We start from the raw sequence: 17,326 nt of genomic DNA on the forward strand, positions 1-17,326 counted from the left end.
ACACCCACAACAGTGTCACCTCTGTTAGCCTGCCCTTTGATCCTTACCCATAAGCTCTCGACTCGCTCTTCATCCACCCCTAGGCACAGCTCAATACATTCCAGTTGCTCTCTCACATAAAGAGCAACTCCACCACCTCGCTTTCCTGGCCTGTCTTTCCTAAAAAGCACATAGCCATCCATGACAGCACTCCAGTCATGCGAGCTGTCCCACCATGTCTCTGTAATGGCAATGAGATCATGGCCCTGCGACCGCACACATATCTCTAGTTCTTCCTGTTTGTTCCCCAAGCTGCGTGCATTGGTGTACAGGCATTTCAGAGAGGTGATCGAGCATGCAGGTTTCCCAGGAGGGGTAAAAGAGGATCCTCCATAGCCACATCCCATGCGCACTTCCCTGGCTGCATTCACCTGATGGAGGCGTCCTGACTTGAGCAGTCTTTTGCCAGCTACCCTGACACTATAACTCTCCCCTTCCCCCATCTTTCCTAGTTTAAAGCCCTCCTTACCAGGTTGGCCAACCTGTTGGCAAAGACCCGCGTGCCCCGCCTCGTGAGGTGGATCCCATCTCTCGCCATCAGTTGTCGATCTTCAAACAGGGTCCCATGGTCGTAGAAACCAAAACCCTGTTGCCAATACCAGCGGTGCAGCCAGTCGTTAACCTGGAAAGTCTGTCTCCTCCTCCTCTCATCCATCCCCCTCACTGGCAGGATTGAGGAGAAGATGACCTGGGCTCCCAGACCCTTGACCACCATCCCCAGAGCTCTGAAATCCTGCTTGATGGTCTCCAGTTTGCCCTTGGTGTCATTGGCGCCCACATGGAAGAGCAGCAGTGGGTAATAGTCCGAAGCGTGGACAAGCCTTGGCAGTCTTTGCATGACATCTCTCACACGAGCCCCTGGCAGGCCACAAACCTCTCTAGACATGAGGTCAGGTCGGCAGATATATGCCTCCGTCCCCTGTAGCAGGGAGTCCCCCACAACAATCACCCGCCGCTTTTTCCGGGTGTTCCGGCAGGGCACAGGGTCTGTTGTCCCAGGTACTTCCCTTGCAGCCATGCCCATCTCCTCCTCATCCTGGAGGGCACTAAACCTGTTCTTCAGCTTCAGGTCTTCAGGAGGAGTAGGAGCCTTTCTCCTCCCACGAGCAGTGACCAGTTTCCAGCCTTCTTCTACGATGTTATGATGTACCGTTTCACACGGCACAGAGCCCTCTGGCAACTCCACTGCTGCAGGGGGTTGGGACTCCTGGAGCTGCACAGTCTCCGAGAATACCCTGTCTATCTCTTGCTCCGCTTCCCGGATGCTGCGCAGCCTACTGACCTCCTCCCATAACTCCCTTACCTGACGACACAGCTCGTCAACAGCAGCACACCTCCTGCAGGAGAGCTGGCTGCCAGCCCAGGCCTCCCGGAGAGGCCCCAAGCACTCCCTGCAGCCTGAGACCTGTAGAGCTGCATCTACTGTCAGAGGGTCAGTCTGGGTCCCAGACTCTGACACAGCAACTCCAACAGCCACTGGGGAACACGTTGTGCAGCGTTGTATCAGTTCATACTAGAACTATACCACATGTTAGTATAATTACTAGCAAGACAAAGCTGTGCTTACACTAGGACTAGGACTATCACTTCCTAATGTGTTTTCCTGTATGCTGGCAAAACTATACTTTATATTAGTACAATAACCACCCTTACATAACCAAAAAAACCACTAGTGAATGTGTGGCTTTTGCTGCTATAACTAGTTTTGTAGGTACAATCATGTTGGTCAGAATATGAAGTCAGAGCTCTGACTTGCATAGCTCTATTTGCAGAAGACACATAACAGCCTATGATAGCAGGTGTCTGATTTGGTGTGGAGTTGATTCCACTATATCAGTAATGATTGCAACCAAATTAGGACTGCTTTCTTGGCATGTTATGCCTAGTAATATATACAAAATGTAGGACTTTTATGGGCACAGCATGTGTGAAAAATGATGCCTGTTGGGGATGTTTCATTTGTTTTAATGATATACCAGTAAAACTTAGGTAGTTTAGGCAAAACCTATTCTTAACTTCTGCTTTTTAGCATTAAAAGCACAGTGTTGATGAGTTTAGGTTTCTGTCATTCATGGATAAATTAGATTTTTAAAGAAATCATAAAAACAATAGAGATGCATTAGAAAATAATTTTGTTTATATTGCTACATTTAAAGTCATTTTTCTTCAACTACAAAAATGTTGCAAAGTCCAAAACAATTGTTAGTCTTTCAGCGAAGAACAAGATCTAAATATTTGAGTCCACATTAGAAGTATTTTAATATTGTGAACACTTGAGAAAATTACTACTGTACATTTTAGCTTTTTTTACAGGTAGAAGAGAAAGGAATTTGAGTATTCTTATTGTTCTGAGGAAGAGATTTTTGTCTTTAAATTTGAGTCCTATGTTTTAATGCCTTAAACTGCCATTTTAATTTTCCTAGAGTGGAGACTACTCACTTCCTACAGACTTTTTGTTTTAGACATTATTTCATAACTTGTCTTGGTATCAGGAAGTTTTGTGACCTTTGACTGATAAATGGGAAAGGATAGCAATTTCTGACCTTTCCCCTTTGGGGAACATTGCCATGTTTCAGCACTTCTTAGACTAGAAGGGATTAGAGCAATAGCCATCTTTCTGAATCTGAAGCTAAGCTGATAGTACTTTTGCAGGAAATACTAATGGAAGATTTACTTTTTTTTTTTCCCCTTAAAAAAAGACTTGATAGACTAGTATACAAGTAAGAAAAAGTAGGGTAAAGCTATTTAATAGTACTTTTCAAGCTATGACTTAAGCAGAAATAAATCAAGTTATGCAGATACAAAGCTGGTTAGCTTTATTTTCTGTAATTGCCTTCAGGTACCTGTATCTGATTACATTTGAAAGAGAAAGGCTTCTGTTCCTAGTTATTGTATTTCCTACAATTTTCTTTAACCTCATCGCTCCCAAGGTGTAACATACATGAAACAATTCATGAAACAAACACTGCCAATTCATTTACCCTGTCTGAAATGGATGAACTGGAAAGAAAGTAAACTTTTTATTACTTGAAGATGGCCAATGTAAGATTCACCCATATATACATGGAACATGTTATTAATTATGCAAAGATGCATGTCATCATACAATTTTGGATTTTCCTTTAGTGGTTATGGCTGCTATATTCTCACCAATATACAGGGAAAATCATATTTTTTCTCTTATTTCATGTAAAGCACTGTACACCACACTTATTTTAAGTACATTAAAAAAAAAGCAACAAGTCTTTCTGAACATAATGAGATCTGTTCATTTAATGTTCAAGTTTTTTGTTCCTTTTGCTATAGTATCTGGAAATCATCTGTAATGTTTTCTCATAACATTGTTATGTACTGCTGTACTTCTCCATTTAAAAAGGAGCAGGACTGATTTGCAAAGGGTGCACCGGATACTCTGACAGTAGGAATTGCTCCCAGCTTTTTTTTTCTGTCTGATCATCACCTTTCTTCTACCTCTCAAATGTACTTGTTCATGTAATGCAGTGACAATTACAGGATGCCACAGATTGAGATAGCTGGATTTTATGCTGAAAGCATTTGTATGAACTCTCAGTTCTTCTCCAAATCTCTTCAAATGTTATGGGACACTACCAGTGAAAACCAGGAGAAATAACTAAGTGGAGGCTTTTGCCTTGCTGCTCTGGAAATGAATGGTGTGTGTATAGTAAACACTCCCAACAAATGAAACGACTTTTTGGTGCTAAGCCCTTGTTGTCAGGGCTCTGAGTACACCAACGGGTTCAGCAGCCTCCTTCCCCTCATCCTAGGGGTTTAGTTGCCTGTGCTCAAGGCCAGTTCAGAATTGTGCAGCCCTGTAACCTTGGATCAGGCTTCTGTGAAAACAGTTACGTTGTGAGGAAAGAGCTGGGAGAAGCCTCACCTGGGTCCTCTGCTGCACTTAACCTCAGGTCCTTGGTCCTTGCCTAAGCTATCCTGTAGCAAGTCTGTCTGTGCCTGGTCTTGTTGATCCTGACCTTGCCTTGCTGACTGACCATCCTGGCTTCATGTTGGACCTGCCTTGTCACTACGGACTTGCCTGGCAGTCACCAGACTCCTGGCTGACCCTGGCTGCGGTGCCCGGGCCTGCCCTGCTCGCTGTGCCCAGGTGCTGTGTGTGGGGCTGTGCCCTGGCTGGTGCGGCCACTGCCGCTGCCTGCCTTGCTGGCACCCTCGGCTCCCAGCTCGCCTGCCCTGGCGGAGCAGCCCAGCCCTGCTGCTCCCTGACACAGCTTGCCCGAGCACGAGCTCTCAGTAAACAACTCTCCCTCGAGGATGACCTGGGTTGAGAAGCTCTGTCAGTCCTCTGAAGGCTGAACAAGCTGCCCTGAGAGATAGGAGTCAGAGCTTTTTATAATGCCCGAGTGAGTCTGAATTTTGTTGAATTACTTGAGGGGAAACTTAGCCAGCAGCTCTGGACAGTTTTATTTCTCATTTGTAAATCATTATGCTGGAAAGAAAGTATAAAAGATGTACAAGGTTTACTTTGTTTTTAACTGCCGTTTTGATTTCCCAGAAAGCACTGAACTATCCATCAGTATTGACTTTGGGTTTTCCATTAGGAGAAAAAAAACACAGATTCTGTTTAATAGTTGGGTTTCTATATACAGCCATATTTATGGTGTGCATTTGACATTTAGATTACAAAATTATTTCGGCTTACATCCTCAAAAGCAAAAAATATTTTATTTCTAAAGTGTTTCAATCCTAAGACCTCAACCATTTCATAAACATGGATGAATTAAAGTTCATAGCTTTCCAGTAAAGTAAATATTCCTTCCAAAATGAGGAAAGGCTAGGATCACTTACCCAAATGATGAATGACCTTTCATAATTAAGGTGTTTGTTTGGGATTTAATGTTGTTTCATGATCATCTAACAAATCTAGAAGTGTGCTTCTGCTAGAAAAAGTGGCCTGTCCCATTTCCCAATTTTGGACACTTTCTTATGCCTCTCCTGTTTTATCCTCTCTCACTTCTTTGGCTGTGTAGTGAGCTAGCTAATATTTTCAGCTGAACCAACTCAGGAATTAGCTGTGAACCAGATTAGGTCCTTGATCTTGCTATGAGGCTGCATGAAATCTCATCTTTAGAAAATGTGAGTTATGTTTCCAGTTTTGCTGCAGACTTCTTGTATGACTCTTAGCAAATCCCTTAAGCTCTCTCTGTTTCCAGTTGTAAAAATGAGATAATTATATTCCCCAACCTTTCAGTGTGTGAAGATTAATTTATTAATATGCATAAGATGTTCATATACGACAGTGATGAAAGCCATGGAAGTTCCTAGATCAACTCTTCATATGTTTGAGTTTTATCAATTCACAGCCACAGAAAGTTCATTTCTGTTAAAATGGTCAGTAAGCTGACACCCCCACAACATTTTAATGATATTAAACTGTAGTTCAAAAGCAACATTAACCTAGTCCATTGTCATCTTCACAGTGACTGTATTTTAAATTCATTCAAATCATTGTAGCAGAGATCATGATTCCTGCAGGTTCCAAAAAGAATCGTATTGCTACTGTTGCCAATACATGAATGACTATTGTGTATATATTCTAAATGTGTACACAATTCTGATTTTTGAATGTTTGAAATGTATAATAATTGGTGTGCCATCATAATTTAGGTAATGAGCCACTAGCGTTTATGTGCTGGAATGAGTCATTTTTAGCCTGGTGATTCAAATCTTGGCTGGTTTGGTAGCAACAGCAAGTTAACTGCACTACGCATTCTCATGGTCTCATCTGAAAAACTGGATGAGGACAATAGGAAGATTTAGCCACCTTAAGGGTGATTCCTACCATATGGTGCTAGCAGTGACATTGAAGAATGAGCTCGACTGAGACCGAGGCTGTCTGCTCTCTAGTTCTGTAGAGAAGTTCTCACATAGGCTTCATTATTCTTTTAAGTGACTTTGTCTATGTGCCAGTTATGGCCCCTCCCACTTAGAGTGGTTGACATAGATGTGAGTGTTGCCTGTATCTGTGGGCCAAAAATAGGATGGTCAAAATAAGAAGCTACTTAAAAATATTTGGTGTTCACATGAAAAGAAACAGTTCTTCATTCATTCCAACAGAAAGAGTTGCTGCCACTAATCTCAGTGGCATGTATTGTGGCACTGACTCTACTGTACAGAAACGCAATAGAAGTTTCTATTGCATGGATCAGTAAGATCACCTTGACTATATAACAGTAAACTGCTTAATGATTACTGGTTCAACAATCCTCAGTATCCAGAACTGAGGATTGTTGAGGATTTAAAAAAAAAGGGGGGGGGGAGCTCTGTCAGTATGCACTGATAGGTATGACTTCAGTTGGACTTAGCAAGAGCACAGCTAACACAATGACTACTGCAGTATTAAGGTTTCTCCAGTGTATTAAGACTTTTGTTTGTAACATAACGTTGTTGCCAAGAAGATTCTGATGTCTTCTGTGCTAGTAGAAACTAACCTAAATTAATGACAAAAACCCTGCAAGCTTTTATGAAAGCATGTATCCTAGTGAAAATAATGGGAATGTTACCTATTTAACTGTATGTTCACTAGAAGAAAAAGGGAAGTTGAAAGTATTTAGTTCCCTCCTGTTAGCACCAGCTGCTTTTATCAGCTGTCTTATCTCATGATGTCATTTAAGCTGCAGCCATCCCTCACTACCATCAAATTAGAGGCTTTCAAACTTAAAGTACAAAATTGCAGAGAGCTTCGCTACACCATGTGATGATCATAACTGCAATTTTAGGCCCTTTGTGGGAGAAGGGATGGTTCCATCTTCATTTGTTTCTCTTAGGTGGAGGTAATAGTAGAAAGAATAGGTCTTTCTGATTCTGTTTTAGCCTATGCTAGGTTACATGATTGTCTAGGTTGTCTGCTGCCTGCCTTGTTTTTTTTCTCAAAGAAAGTATTGGGTGGAGGCTGTCTCTTGTACATGCTACTAGTGGTATGAATCACTGCTTATGAATCCCAGTCCTCATGCATATCCTTGACTTTATATAGGTATGTTTCTATTTAAGGTTAATATAGTGCATCTAATTAGTCTGAAATGTTATTATAAACACTTACGTTATTCTTGCCAAAATCCTTCACACCTACAAATGAAGTCTGAGTTACTTTGTTCTAGGGCTTTTTGTTCTGTCTGCAGATGCTCCTACTGGGGCTTTCTAAGGGGCAGTGCCCTGGCTTAACTCTTCTCCTATAGTGGCCTCAAGGTTTCAAATATTTCCTATAATGTCTATAGCCTGGCTATGTCAAGCACTTGTTCACCTGGAAATCAATAATTTGGTCACTGGAATCAGTGACCCAGGCAATTTCTTTGGGTTCTATAATTTTAAGCTATAGGAAAGGCCAAACTAAGTTCAGACAGAATACGACCGTTTTGAACTTTCACCTGAACTATCACTGATTCAGGTGAGGTAATTGTGAGTCCTAGCTCAGCCTTGGAAATCTCCCAAATCTGCAGATGTCTCTTACTTTCAGTGTTTGAAAAGTCTTAGGAAAAACTGCTTTAAACAGTCAGCAGAGCCTTCAGCATTGCTTTCCAAAGACAGCTGGCCTGCTGGCACAGACCAACTGCTTCAAGGGCTTGCTGTTGCTTTCTTTTGTATTATCTTACCCTACTCTGAAACTTTGATATTCCTCTTGAGTTGTACCCTGAATGCACAGAGTATTTCCCACAAGTCCCACTGTTTACAAAGTTGCTATCCTTAAAATCTTCCTATAAAAGCCGCTCATTTAAAGTTGCAAAGTCCAGGGGAACTCTAGAAATTCTCGAAGCTGTATAATTGGTCCTGGGACAAAAATTACTATGTTATCAGATGTAAAATAGAGCAGTTTAGATAGTGATGTGGTAGGTGCACCACAGGAATTTGTGGCACAGGAACTAACAACAATCCCTCCCCCACGAACACCCTCAACAACTCAGTACAGATGGAGAAGTTGGCTGTTTTCCACCAATAGTGAGTAACCCATTTTTCTGTGCTGATTGATTGCCCTGTGCTGCTGTTGTCTTACTCGCTTTTTTTCTTCTGGCTATTGCTGTCAGAAAGGTCTTCACTACTAACAACACCATTTGTCTAGTCTTGGCATTAAGCTTAATATTGAATGACAGTTTAATACTTCCAACTTTTGCTGACCTTTAGTTTTGTGACAGATCATTTCTAATGTGTGTGTATGTTAAAATATTTTAATCACTTAGCTTTAAAAAAACTAGATTGAGGGGAAATATTAATTCAACACAAATGTACAATAATATATTTTTTCTATTACTAGGAGACTCTATCCTGAGTGCAACTGTTGCATATGAGAAAATTCAACACAGAAATGGTGTATTTGCAAGTTGCTGATATACCTCCTGTTGAAATTTTAAAGCACTACTTTATTTTAAAACCTATTCTTCATTCAACTTTCTTAGAAATGCATCAAAACACAAGTAATTTGCCATCTTTTTTGGAAAAATGCTTTTTTTATTAACTAAGTCTTCAATGAATAAGCTACATAAAAAGTTTAGTTAGTAAATGAGGGTTATCCTAAATTGAATTAGCACTAAATAAAGGATGTAACAAGTGGTTTTGTGTATTTTTTTTTATTGTGGCATTAACCCATGCTTCATCATACTTCCTAAAAACTTTTTAGATTCAGTTTTGATTTTAATTGGTGCTGACTCTGAAAGCTTTCCTGCTCACATATTTTCATTATTAGTTCCAATTACCTTAAATCTTTCATTCTCTGCTGTATTAGGAAGTGAAATTTTAAAATAATCGATGATGAAAATCTTTTTTCTTATTCTTTCAGATCTCCGTAAATCTTAAATTACAAAGCACTGAAGGGTAGGAGTGAGACAGATGACAAATCTCTTTATTTTCTAAATTATTTTGAAATAAGTAAAATTGACACTACTGTTAAGAGGCTGGAAAGATAAAAATCTATAGTAATAACATTAACAGCAGGGTTTCATTTAAATGGGGATTGTTTATTCTGATCTCATCTTCTATACCAGAACACACAGGGAAAGTTTGATTGTAGTTATTGTGTTGGATACTTTCATTCGTTCAGATCACTTGGTTCGGGGTAGCCAAGGGAAGGTTTCGGCTGTGCCCAGTCCTCCTGGGCGGCTGCGGCAGGAGGCAGTGTCCACACCGCCCCAGTGCCGTGCTGCTCATGCCAAGGCATAACCCAGCTGCTTGTGCAGGCCTGCAGCTTTCATAGCTGACAGAAACAAATGTTATTTGTTCCAAAATTTAAATACAGGTAATCTTGCAGCAGTAATGCTCGGGGCAGTAATGCTTATGTGCTTGAAGATATGCTTTGGAAATGCACGTGTGCTTATGTTAAGAGGATAGCAGGTGCTTTCTAGCATGGCAGCCATGTGATTCAGTTCCTTGAAACCCTTCTTTGGGCCCTCAGCCCCCGCGGGGTCCCCACAAACCCCGCGAGTCTCTGGACTGGCTTGCAGGGCTGTGGCCTGGACCCATTCAGCCGAGCTTTCCCTAAGGAACCTCCTAATCTTCCTACTCCTGCATCCTTAAGAGCATCACAAGGAAGCGCAGGATGACAGGAGGAAGAAAATGGCCGGAGCCAGAGGCGCGAGCGAGCGTGAGCTGCCCCGGCGCCCGGGCAGCCGCGGCGGGGCTCCCGCGGGGCCGCCAGCGCCTCGTCCCGCAGGCGCCGCCGCCCTCCGCGGCGTGGCGGGGCGCGCCGGCTCCGCGCGGGGCGCCCGCCTCTGCCTCCTCCCCCTCGGTGCCCTGCCTCCGCCCTGCGCCGGGCGGCGGGCGGCAGGGAGCGCGGCCGAAAGGTGCTGCTGGAAGGGAAGTTTGAAGAAGGTCGTCGGGTGCCTGTGCGCTCGGCAGCATCATGGCGGAGCAGGGCGAGTCGCCGGTTCACGTCCAGCAGCCGCAGCCGGCGGCTGCTCCGGCGCCCGCCGCCCCGGCCGGCGGCTGGCCCATCTGCCGGGACGCCTACGAGCTGCAGGAGGTCATCGGTCAGTGGAGCGGGACAGAGGAGGGGGCTCGGCGCCGCCGCCGCGGCGGGGCGGGGGGAGCGGCGGCGGGGGATGCCGCGGCGGGCGGCCGGCGGCGGGGCCTACCGGCGTTTGCCTCCGGCAGCGCGGGGCTCGCTCACTGCGGCGGATGCGCCCGCCACTGCAGTGGCGCCGCCGCCGGCTGCTGCAAACTTTATTCGCCCGGCGGCGGCGGCGGCGGCGGCCCCGGGGGCGGCGGCTGCTTCTAGAACCCGCCGGGCCCCGCCCGGTGCGGCCCGGCCCGGTTCGCGCGGCGGGCGGGCGCTGCCTGCGCGGGGTCAGCCGCGCGCTGCACTGTCAGCCCCGGCCGCGCCGGCCACCCGCTCCCTGCGCCCTGACCCCGCCGTTTGCCGTGGCACCCGGCAGCTCCGCAGATGCGCTCTCCCTGGTTTTATATATGTATACTGTGCTTATATATTTATTCTTTTATTTATATATATATATATATATATACACATGCATATATGTGTGTGTGTGTATGTGTACATGTACGTGCATCCGTTTAGATTAGATTAGTCTGCATTTTTCCGGTGGTTTAATGGGGGAGGTAAATCTCACCCACAGATCTGCTGCTATAGTGGTGACTTCCTTTTTTTATTTGTTTTTATTTATTTATTTTTCTTAAACTGTGCTTTCTCTTCCCCCATCGTTTAATCTGATCCCCCATCTCCTTGTCTTCCTCTACTCTGTGTGTGCATCTATTGCTCAAAATGCCAATGCTGGGATTATAGCTTGATTTCACCCCAGCAAACCTGCTTTTGTCCCAGTTTGCAATGTGAGGTTCAGCTCCTCTGCCTCCACCTCTCCACATCCTTGTGCAGAGTGGTCTTTCACATCGTGCATTTCAGTGCTTTGTTTGTATGTCCAGTTAATTCAGATCAGATGTGTTTAGTCTTCATCCTATGTTCATATTAGGTTATTTTGAATTTTACCATGTGAAAAGGTGAATGTTATTAATAGTATATGTAATGGAAACCTTTTCATCTCCTGACCTCGGTATTACTTGTTGTTAATGAACTGCTTTGGGGAAAACTTGCTTTTATTCGTATATAACGTTTTAAATCTCCAACAAATACTGCAGAAGGTAAAGGCCAGATCTACGACTGTGATTGCTACTCCTTAGGAATGAGGCCATTTACATGAAAAAATCCTGGAGTCTTGCCTGCTGATGCTGTTGGTTATCTTCAGTTTTGCACACCAATTGCTAATCATTGCCAGACTGATGACAACCAGAACTACATGTTATTGATCTGAGTTGTATATTGTGATGCTCAATTTTGTCATTAAACTTTTTATTTTCTATAGCCAGGAACTAAGTAGAGTTGAAAAGTATTTCTTTCTTAAAATGGGATGACTTTCTGTAGACCCAGATGGTCCCTTCTTGTTCCTGTTCGCACCTTCTGAGCAGCAGGAAAGGGACTAAGGAGGCCTCAGGCCTCGCTCAGGCATTTGGGGCCTGATGGTGCCACTGTGCTGATGGGAAGCATCACCTGGAGCAAACTGGTGCCCTGCAGCAGGAGGGTGCTGTCAGCAGAGGCCCCACCAGAGACGTGGCTTTATTGGCGAGAGGACTTTGTCTTACTCAGTTTGGGGAAGGGATCTAAGTTAGCCAAGCAGAAGTGATTCTTTTAGCATAAGCTATATCTTTGCTGAGGATTTGCTCTTTATAACTAAACAAGCAAATCCTATTTCTAAAGTAGAAAAGGCCTCAGAAGGTGTTGGATTAAACCTTGTCTAGATTGTGATGTGAGTCGCATGAATTACTTAAATAGTGGTTATTTCCTGTAGAGGTACCTGCAGAATCACTAGGTGAGAGATTTGAAATGTCTTTTTCCTTTCTACTTAAAAGCTTGTATCTTTTGATATATAAAACCTTTCTAAATATTTATGTTTAAGCAGACATCCATTGTAAAGTGTGGATGCTAATCAGGGTAGCAAATACCTATCCATAGAGAAGCTTTATTGGTACTAATGCTATTAAATGTCAATATAATTTCTTCAATTAAGTAAATTTTTATGGAGGAAATTAAAGTCAGATTATTTTGAATCAGATTCTTGGACACACTGAACATCTTTGACTTCAGTTGAACTTTTACTAAGTTTAGGTTGCTTACATGACTTTCTCAAACACATTGAGAATAAAATTAAATTTATTCTATATCCTATTAAAAATAATAAACACCTATTTTTGCATATAAATTCCATGCAGCTAACAAAATGTGAACGCAACTTTGGAGATGTTGGATGAATGTTGTTACTTTTAATTTAGTGAAGAACTCTGAAAGCATCATTTTTTTTATAACTGAGGGAAGGAGGGAATGATACAGTCTGAGCTTGGTGCAGCATTTAATATTCCTTTGCATCAGCTGTGCCAGTGTTAATCACATTGTGAATGTGAGTAGTTGCTACTCACTGAAATAGAGCTCTTCACCTCTGGAAAGCACTGCATACCTCTCGCTGAAGAACTGCATAGTGTCTTAAGGGATGGGTTCTGTTACAACAGCCCTTTTCCAGATAAATGAGAAAACTAACAACGTATTGAAGCATCTTTCTGGGATTTTTAAAAGGCAAGGTACACCAGGGTGATTCATCACAGCGTCTCCTATGTCAACAGAATAGCCTTTATATTGTGCAGTAACTAATACACAGATGCAGAATGGCTAATGGACTGTTTTAGGGGCATTTAAAAGTTTCAGTGGTGATCATATGATAGAAAATTAAAATCATTATTAGTGATGGAGGATTTTATGTTTAGTTTAGCTGTCTCCATCTTCTGGATTTAGTATGTTGGAAAAGTTCTGCTCTTTTTCTCTGTATAAACATGAACTTTTCATATTGCTAATATGTGTCTAGTTGAAAGATATTTTGAAAACTGAGGCCACGTGGTACAGATGTCAAATGATACAGTTCTTTTCTTTTTCTCCTCTGTCCATTGCTTTTTTTGTTTTTGTTGAGAGGTTCAAGTGTCTGTTAAGGAGAAAATGCTGGCTTTAAATAGTGCTTCTTATGAGATGTTATTTCATGTTTTCATTTTTAAGGTGGTTAGCCTGTTCCTTATAAACTCCTGATGTGCAGTTTCACAGTACATTTAATCTGCTCTAACAAGCTGCTGTTGAAAGGGTCTCATTGATCCGACAGAAAACTAGTTGTTCTTCCACTGGGTTGGTTTTCTGTCAGATCCAGTTCCCTGTTTGACTGGCTGCATGGCTGCATGATTGATAGGTCTGATGCAAGGGAGAGGCTGTTCCTATTAATACCTAGGCAAAAATCTTTCTTGGAGCAGGAGGAAACCATTCTGATTGCTACCTGCAGATGTGTAGGGTAGAGAGTTAAGAGAGGAGGAAATTCTTGCATTAATTCAGATTGGTAAAGGCTATCCATAAAAGGCGGTCCTAGCTATTAAAACAGCAAGATCCAAAGCAACTTACAGCAGGAGTTGTAAGGATAAGAAATGTAATTGCTATTAAGAGAGAACCAGACCTGATTTTGTGAGGACTGGGATATCTCTTTCTATGATTTTAGTGCATTAAGTTAAATTGTGCAGTGGATTTTAATATATTTGCTGATTATTTTTTTCCAGCTGGATATGACTTAAATAAAGCTAAAAAAAGCAATACTGTAAGAGAGTGAGGTTTTTTTCAGTTTGTTTTTATTATAAAGTCTTCTGAATAAGATAACAGAAATAGATATCTCTAAATTAATGTAACTCACATGTGAGGCTTTTTTTTCCTCCTTAGAAGCAATAGAAATCTGCACTGACATTTAAACACTAATCAGCGTAAAAACCTGAAGACCGAATAGCATAATCTTAAAATTATTTGTATCTCTCCATCTGTAACGAGTCCTACATCACATGGATGAGACAAAGCAGTGTTAATCTATTATTATTATTATTATTATTATAAGGTTTCTTAAATTGATGTGACCAAATGGCTTTGCCTTGGTTTTGGAAAACTACATTGGAGTTGATGCTCTCCTGCTGGTTGTAACTTGATGTTTGTAAGACTGCTTTGGTGTAATTATGGAAGGAAGAGTCTGTTACAGAGAAGCAGAATTATCCTATGATCAGGCTGGAAGCTAGCTTCTGTTATAAAACTGTATTTTCACAACAACCAGAATTAATTTGAAAATAAAGGTTTACTTCTACATGATGAATTATCTTTACATTGGTTGCAGCTGATTAAAAGTGTTCCCTTATTTGAATTCAGGCTCTAGCCTCGTATTGCCTTTTAACTTTGAATTCACAAACATCTTGTGATTTGTTACCTCAGAACATTCAGTGTTGCTAAGTCAAATATGTTGGGATTAGTGACTGAAACAGGTTACGATTCAGGACCGTTCTGCTGATTTTATAGTTCTTATTGTAAACAGCCCATGAGACACTCACTTTAATGGCTCTGGGGTCTTTGTTGGTGTTTCTATGGAATGTGATTTATTTATTTATTTATTTTTCCTTGATGCATTTGTATTGCTAATGGCTCTTTGTCTGACAGAAAATGGACTCTCCTATATTTGTTGTTGTCAGAGATCTTACTTCGGCTCTGTAGAGAGGTCTGTGATTATGATGCTCAGGAACTGAGATTCAGGTTTTAATTATAGTGTAAGTTGTTTAGAGAAGCTTCTCTATAGTTGTGGAGGTAAAATTACAGTTCTATATTCTGTTAGTCAGATGCACTTTTGTACTTTCCAAAATTTCTTATTCCCATGCTTAATCAAAAATTTTGAAGAAAAAACATTTGAAGGGGCTTTCTTTTGAAAGTTTTTGTAGAATTTATACAGCAAATTCACTTGCACTCTGAAATATCACTTGCACTCAGTGAAATACTATACAGCAGCAACTAAAGCTATGGTAAACTTCAATACTTGCTCTTGCAGAGATTTTTTTCTAAAAAAAAAACCCTTTCTCTTATATTAGAAACTGCAGTATTTGTTAAGTATTACTTAACATTATCTAAGACCTTTTATTTTTTCACAAAGTTCTGGTATAAAAATATAACTAATTCTGATCCAAAACAAATTTTGTTCCATACCAATAATTTTTAAAAGTAATCTCATCCACCTAAGTCTATTGTATATACACACATAAAATATAGCATTCATAACATTAATCATGTGAGCTGAAGTCAACATAACTTAATATATCTGTAGTTTGACAGGAAAAGTTTATAATTTTGTTAATTAAAATCTTATTTGGGGGGAAATAATTGGTCAAGATTTTCTGTCAGTTAATAACCATTTGAAGAAATTGTAGAAATGTTGAATGCTCATTTAGTAGTTTATTAAAGGGTGGCTTTTAATTCAGCTGTCAGAGTTAAGATGGTCGTGGTGCAATTTAGAAATACCTCTTAGAACATTCACAGTGCTGTGCTGTTAATGAGGCTGTGCTGAGCTTTTGTTTTCTAGTTACTAGACTTGTCTATACGTGATAGTGTTAGTGTCGGGGAGGGGAGCTTTGTCTTGACCTTTTTGAATCAGACTGAACTTTCTGCGTTAGAAATACCAAGTGGCGGGAGACCAGGTTGTAGTTTGCATTGCTTCTAAGGGGTTAGGCTTTGTAAATGATCTGATGATCAAATTTTGTTGTATAACTCAGTAACTTTTTTTTTTTTAATTTTAACTTGTGCAATTGGAATTCAAACTTGACAAGAGGAAGACTGTGAGCCAGTTAGCCAGCAGTGTGCCCTTGCGGCAAAGTATCCTGGGCCACAACAGAAACAGCGTTACCAGCAGGTTGAGGGAGGTGGTCCTTCCCCTCTGCTCAGCCCTGGTGAGGCCACATCTGGAGTGCTGTGTCCAGTGCTGGGCTCCCCAGTACAAGACAGACATGGAGCAAGTCCAGTGAAGGGCCACTAAGATGATTAAGGGGCTGGAGCACCTCTCATATGAGAAAAGGCTGAGAGTGCTGGAACTGTTTAGTCTGGGGAAGAGAAGGCTCAGGGGGGATCTTATCAATGCATATAAAATATCTGAAGGGAGGGTATAAAGAAGATGGAGCCAGACTCTTTTCAGTGGTGCCCAGCGGCAGGATGCGAGGCAACGGGCACAAACTGAAACACAGACGCTTCCATCTGAACATGAGGAAAAACTTCTTTACTGTGAGGGTGACTGAGCACTGGAACAGGTTGCCCAGAGAGGTTGTGGAGTCTCCATCCTTGGAGATATTCAAAAGCTGTCCAGACAGGGTCCTGGGCAGCCTGCTCTAGGTGACGCTGCTTGAGGAGGGGGGTTGGACTAGATGATCTCCAGAGGTCCCTTCCAAACTCAGCCAGTCTGTGATTCTGTGAAGATTAATTATATTTTACAAGAACCTGAATGGTATGAAAATAGGCAAAAATAATGACAATGATGTGTAATTTGCTTTGGTTTTGTTGCTATTGAAAGTAAACAGCAAATAAAGCTTGTTTTAAAGTTGATTTGCTAAACTGAAGGTTAAAGAAAGTTGCATGTAATCAGCATGCAAAAGATGCATGTAATCCATACATATTCAACACGTCAAATAATTGGCTGATTCTGTGTAATGTTAATTTACAAAAATGTATGGTGGTGTTTCCTGTTCTTGGAAGCTGTTGTGCTAACCTCCTTCAGGTTTGGACTCCTGTCTCCGTGCTTTCTCTCTCTTCTGTATTTCTCTCTTCTGTATTCCCCCCCCCCAGTATTTCCATTTTCTATGGCTAAGGTCTAAAACCTCTGAGCCCTGAAAAGTCCTGTCTGCTCAGGAGTTACTTAAGTGCTATAAGAGGAGCAGTTCTGATGGTGAGCATGTGGAAATTTGAAGGGATTGCAAGGTTTTGATTCTCATGAAGTCTTTGAACAGCAAGGCTTTGTATCTTCAAAGTGGAACCACTTATGACTAGCACTGTAAGGATGCTTTGATAGCGGAGGCCAAGTTCAAACCTGGGAGAGCAGTTCTAGGTTGGATCATGTGTTGCTTTGAAACAACATTAGAGCTGTTTTACTGTTTCTTTTTCTTTTCTTTTTTTTAAGTAACGAATTACTTACCCTTAGGTCAGAGACCAGTTGTTTTTTTTTTTCCCAGAATCTGCTTGTCAAATGGAACCTCTCTTTGTTAAATGGAAACAAAACCACATCTGTTCTGACTGGCTCGAGGGATTAAACACCAAGCTCTCCATGTGAAGGAGAAATGGGTGGCTTGTGCAGTGGCTGCATTTGTAGGCCAAATTTCATTTTTCTTTGACCCTATTGAACAAATAGTTCTCTTTTTTATTGTTGTTCTTGTAGATCCAAAATATTTCACAACT

At 41.7% G+C, this 17,326-nt stretch overlaps 1 protein-coding gene across 3 annotated transcripts in view; it reads left to right on the plus strand.

Moving 5' to 3' along the window:
• The first annotated feature begins 9,854 nt into the window (after nt 1-9,854).
• The window catches only part of STK39 (serine/threonine kinase 39), a 103,267-nt gene continuing 95,795 nt past the window's right edge, over nt 9,855-17,326 (plus strand). For all 3 annotated transcript variants that reach the window (XM_067299104.1, XM_067299105.1, XM_067299106.1), the window contains exon 1: nt 9,855-10,028. In XM_067299104.1, the coding sequence (XP_067155205.1) occupies nt 9,902-10,028 (127 nt within the window). In that variant the 5' untranslated portion in view covers nt 9,855-9,901. The remainder of the gene's footprint in view (nt 10,029-17,326) is intronic.

This window comes from Apteryx mantelli, chromosome 6, assembly GCF_036417845.1.
Source record: "Apteryx mantelli isolate bAptMan1 chromosome 6, bAptMan1.hap1, whole genome shotgun sequence".
Classification (NCBI taxonomy): domain Eukaryota; kingdom Metazoa; phylum Chordata; class Aves; order Apterygiformes; family Apterygidae; genus Apteryx; species Apteryx mantelli.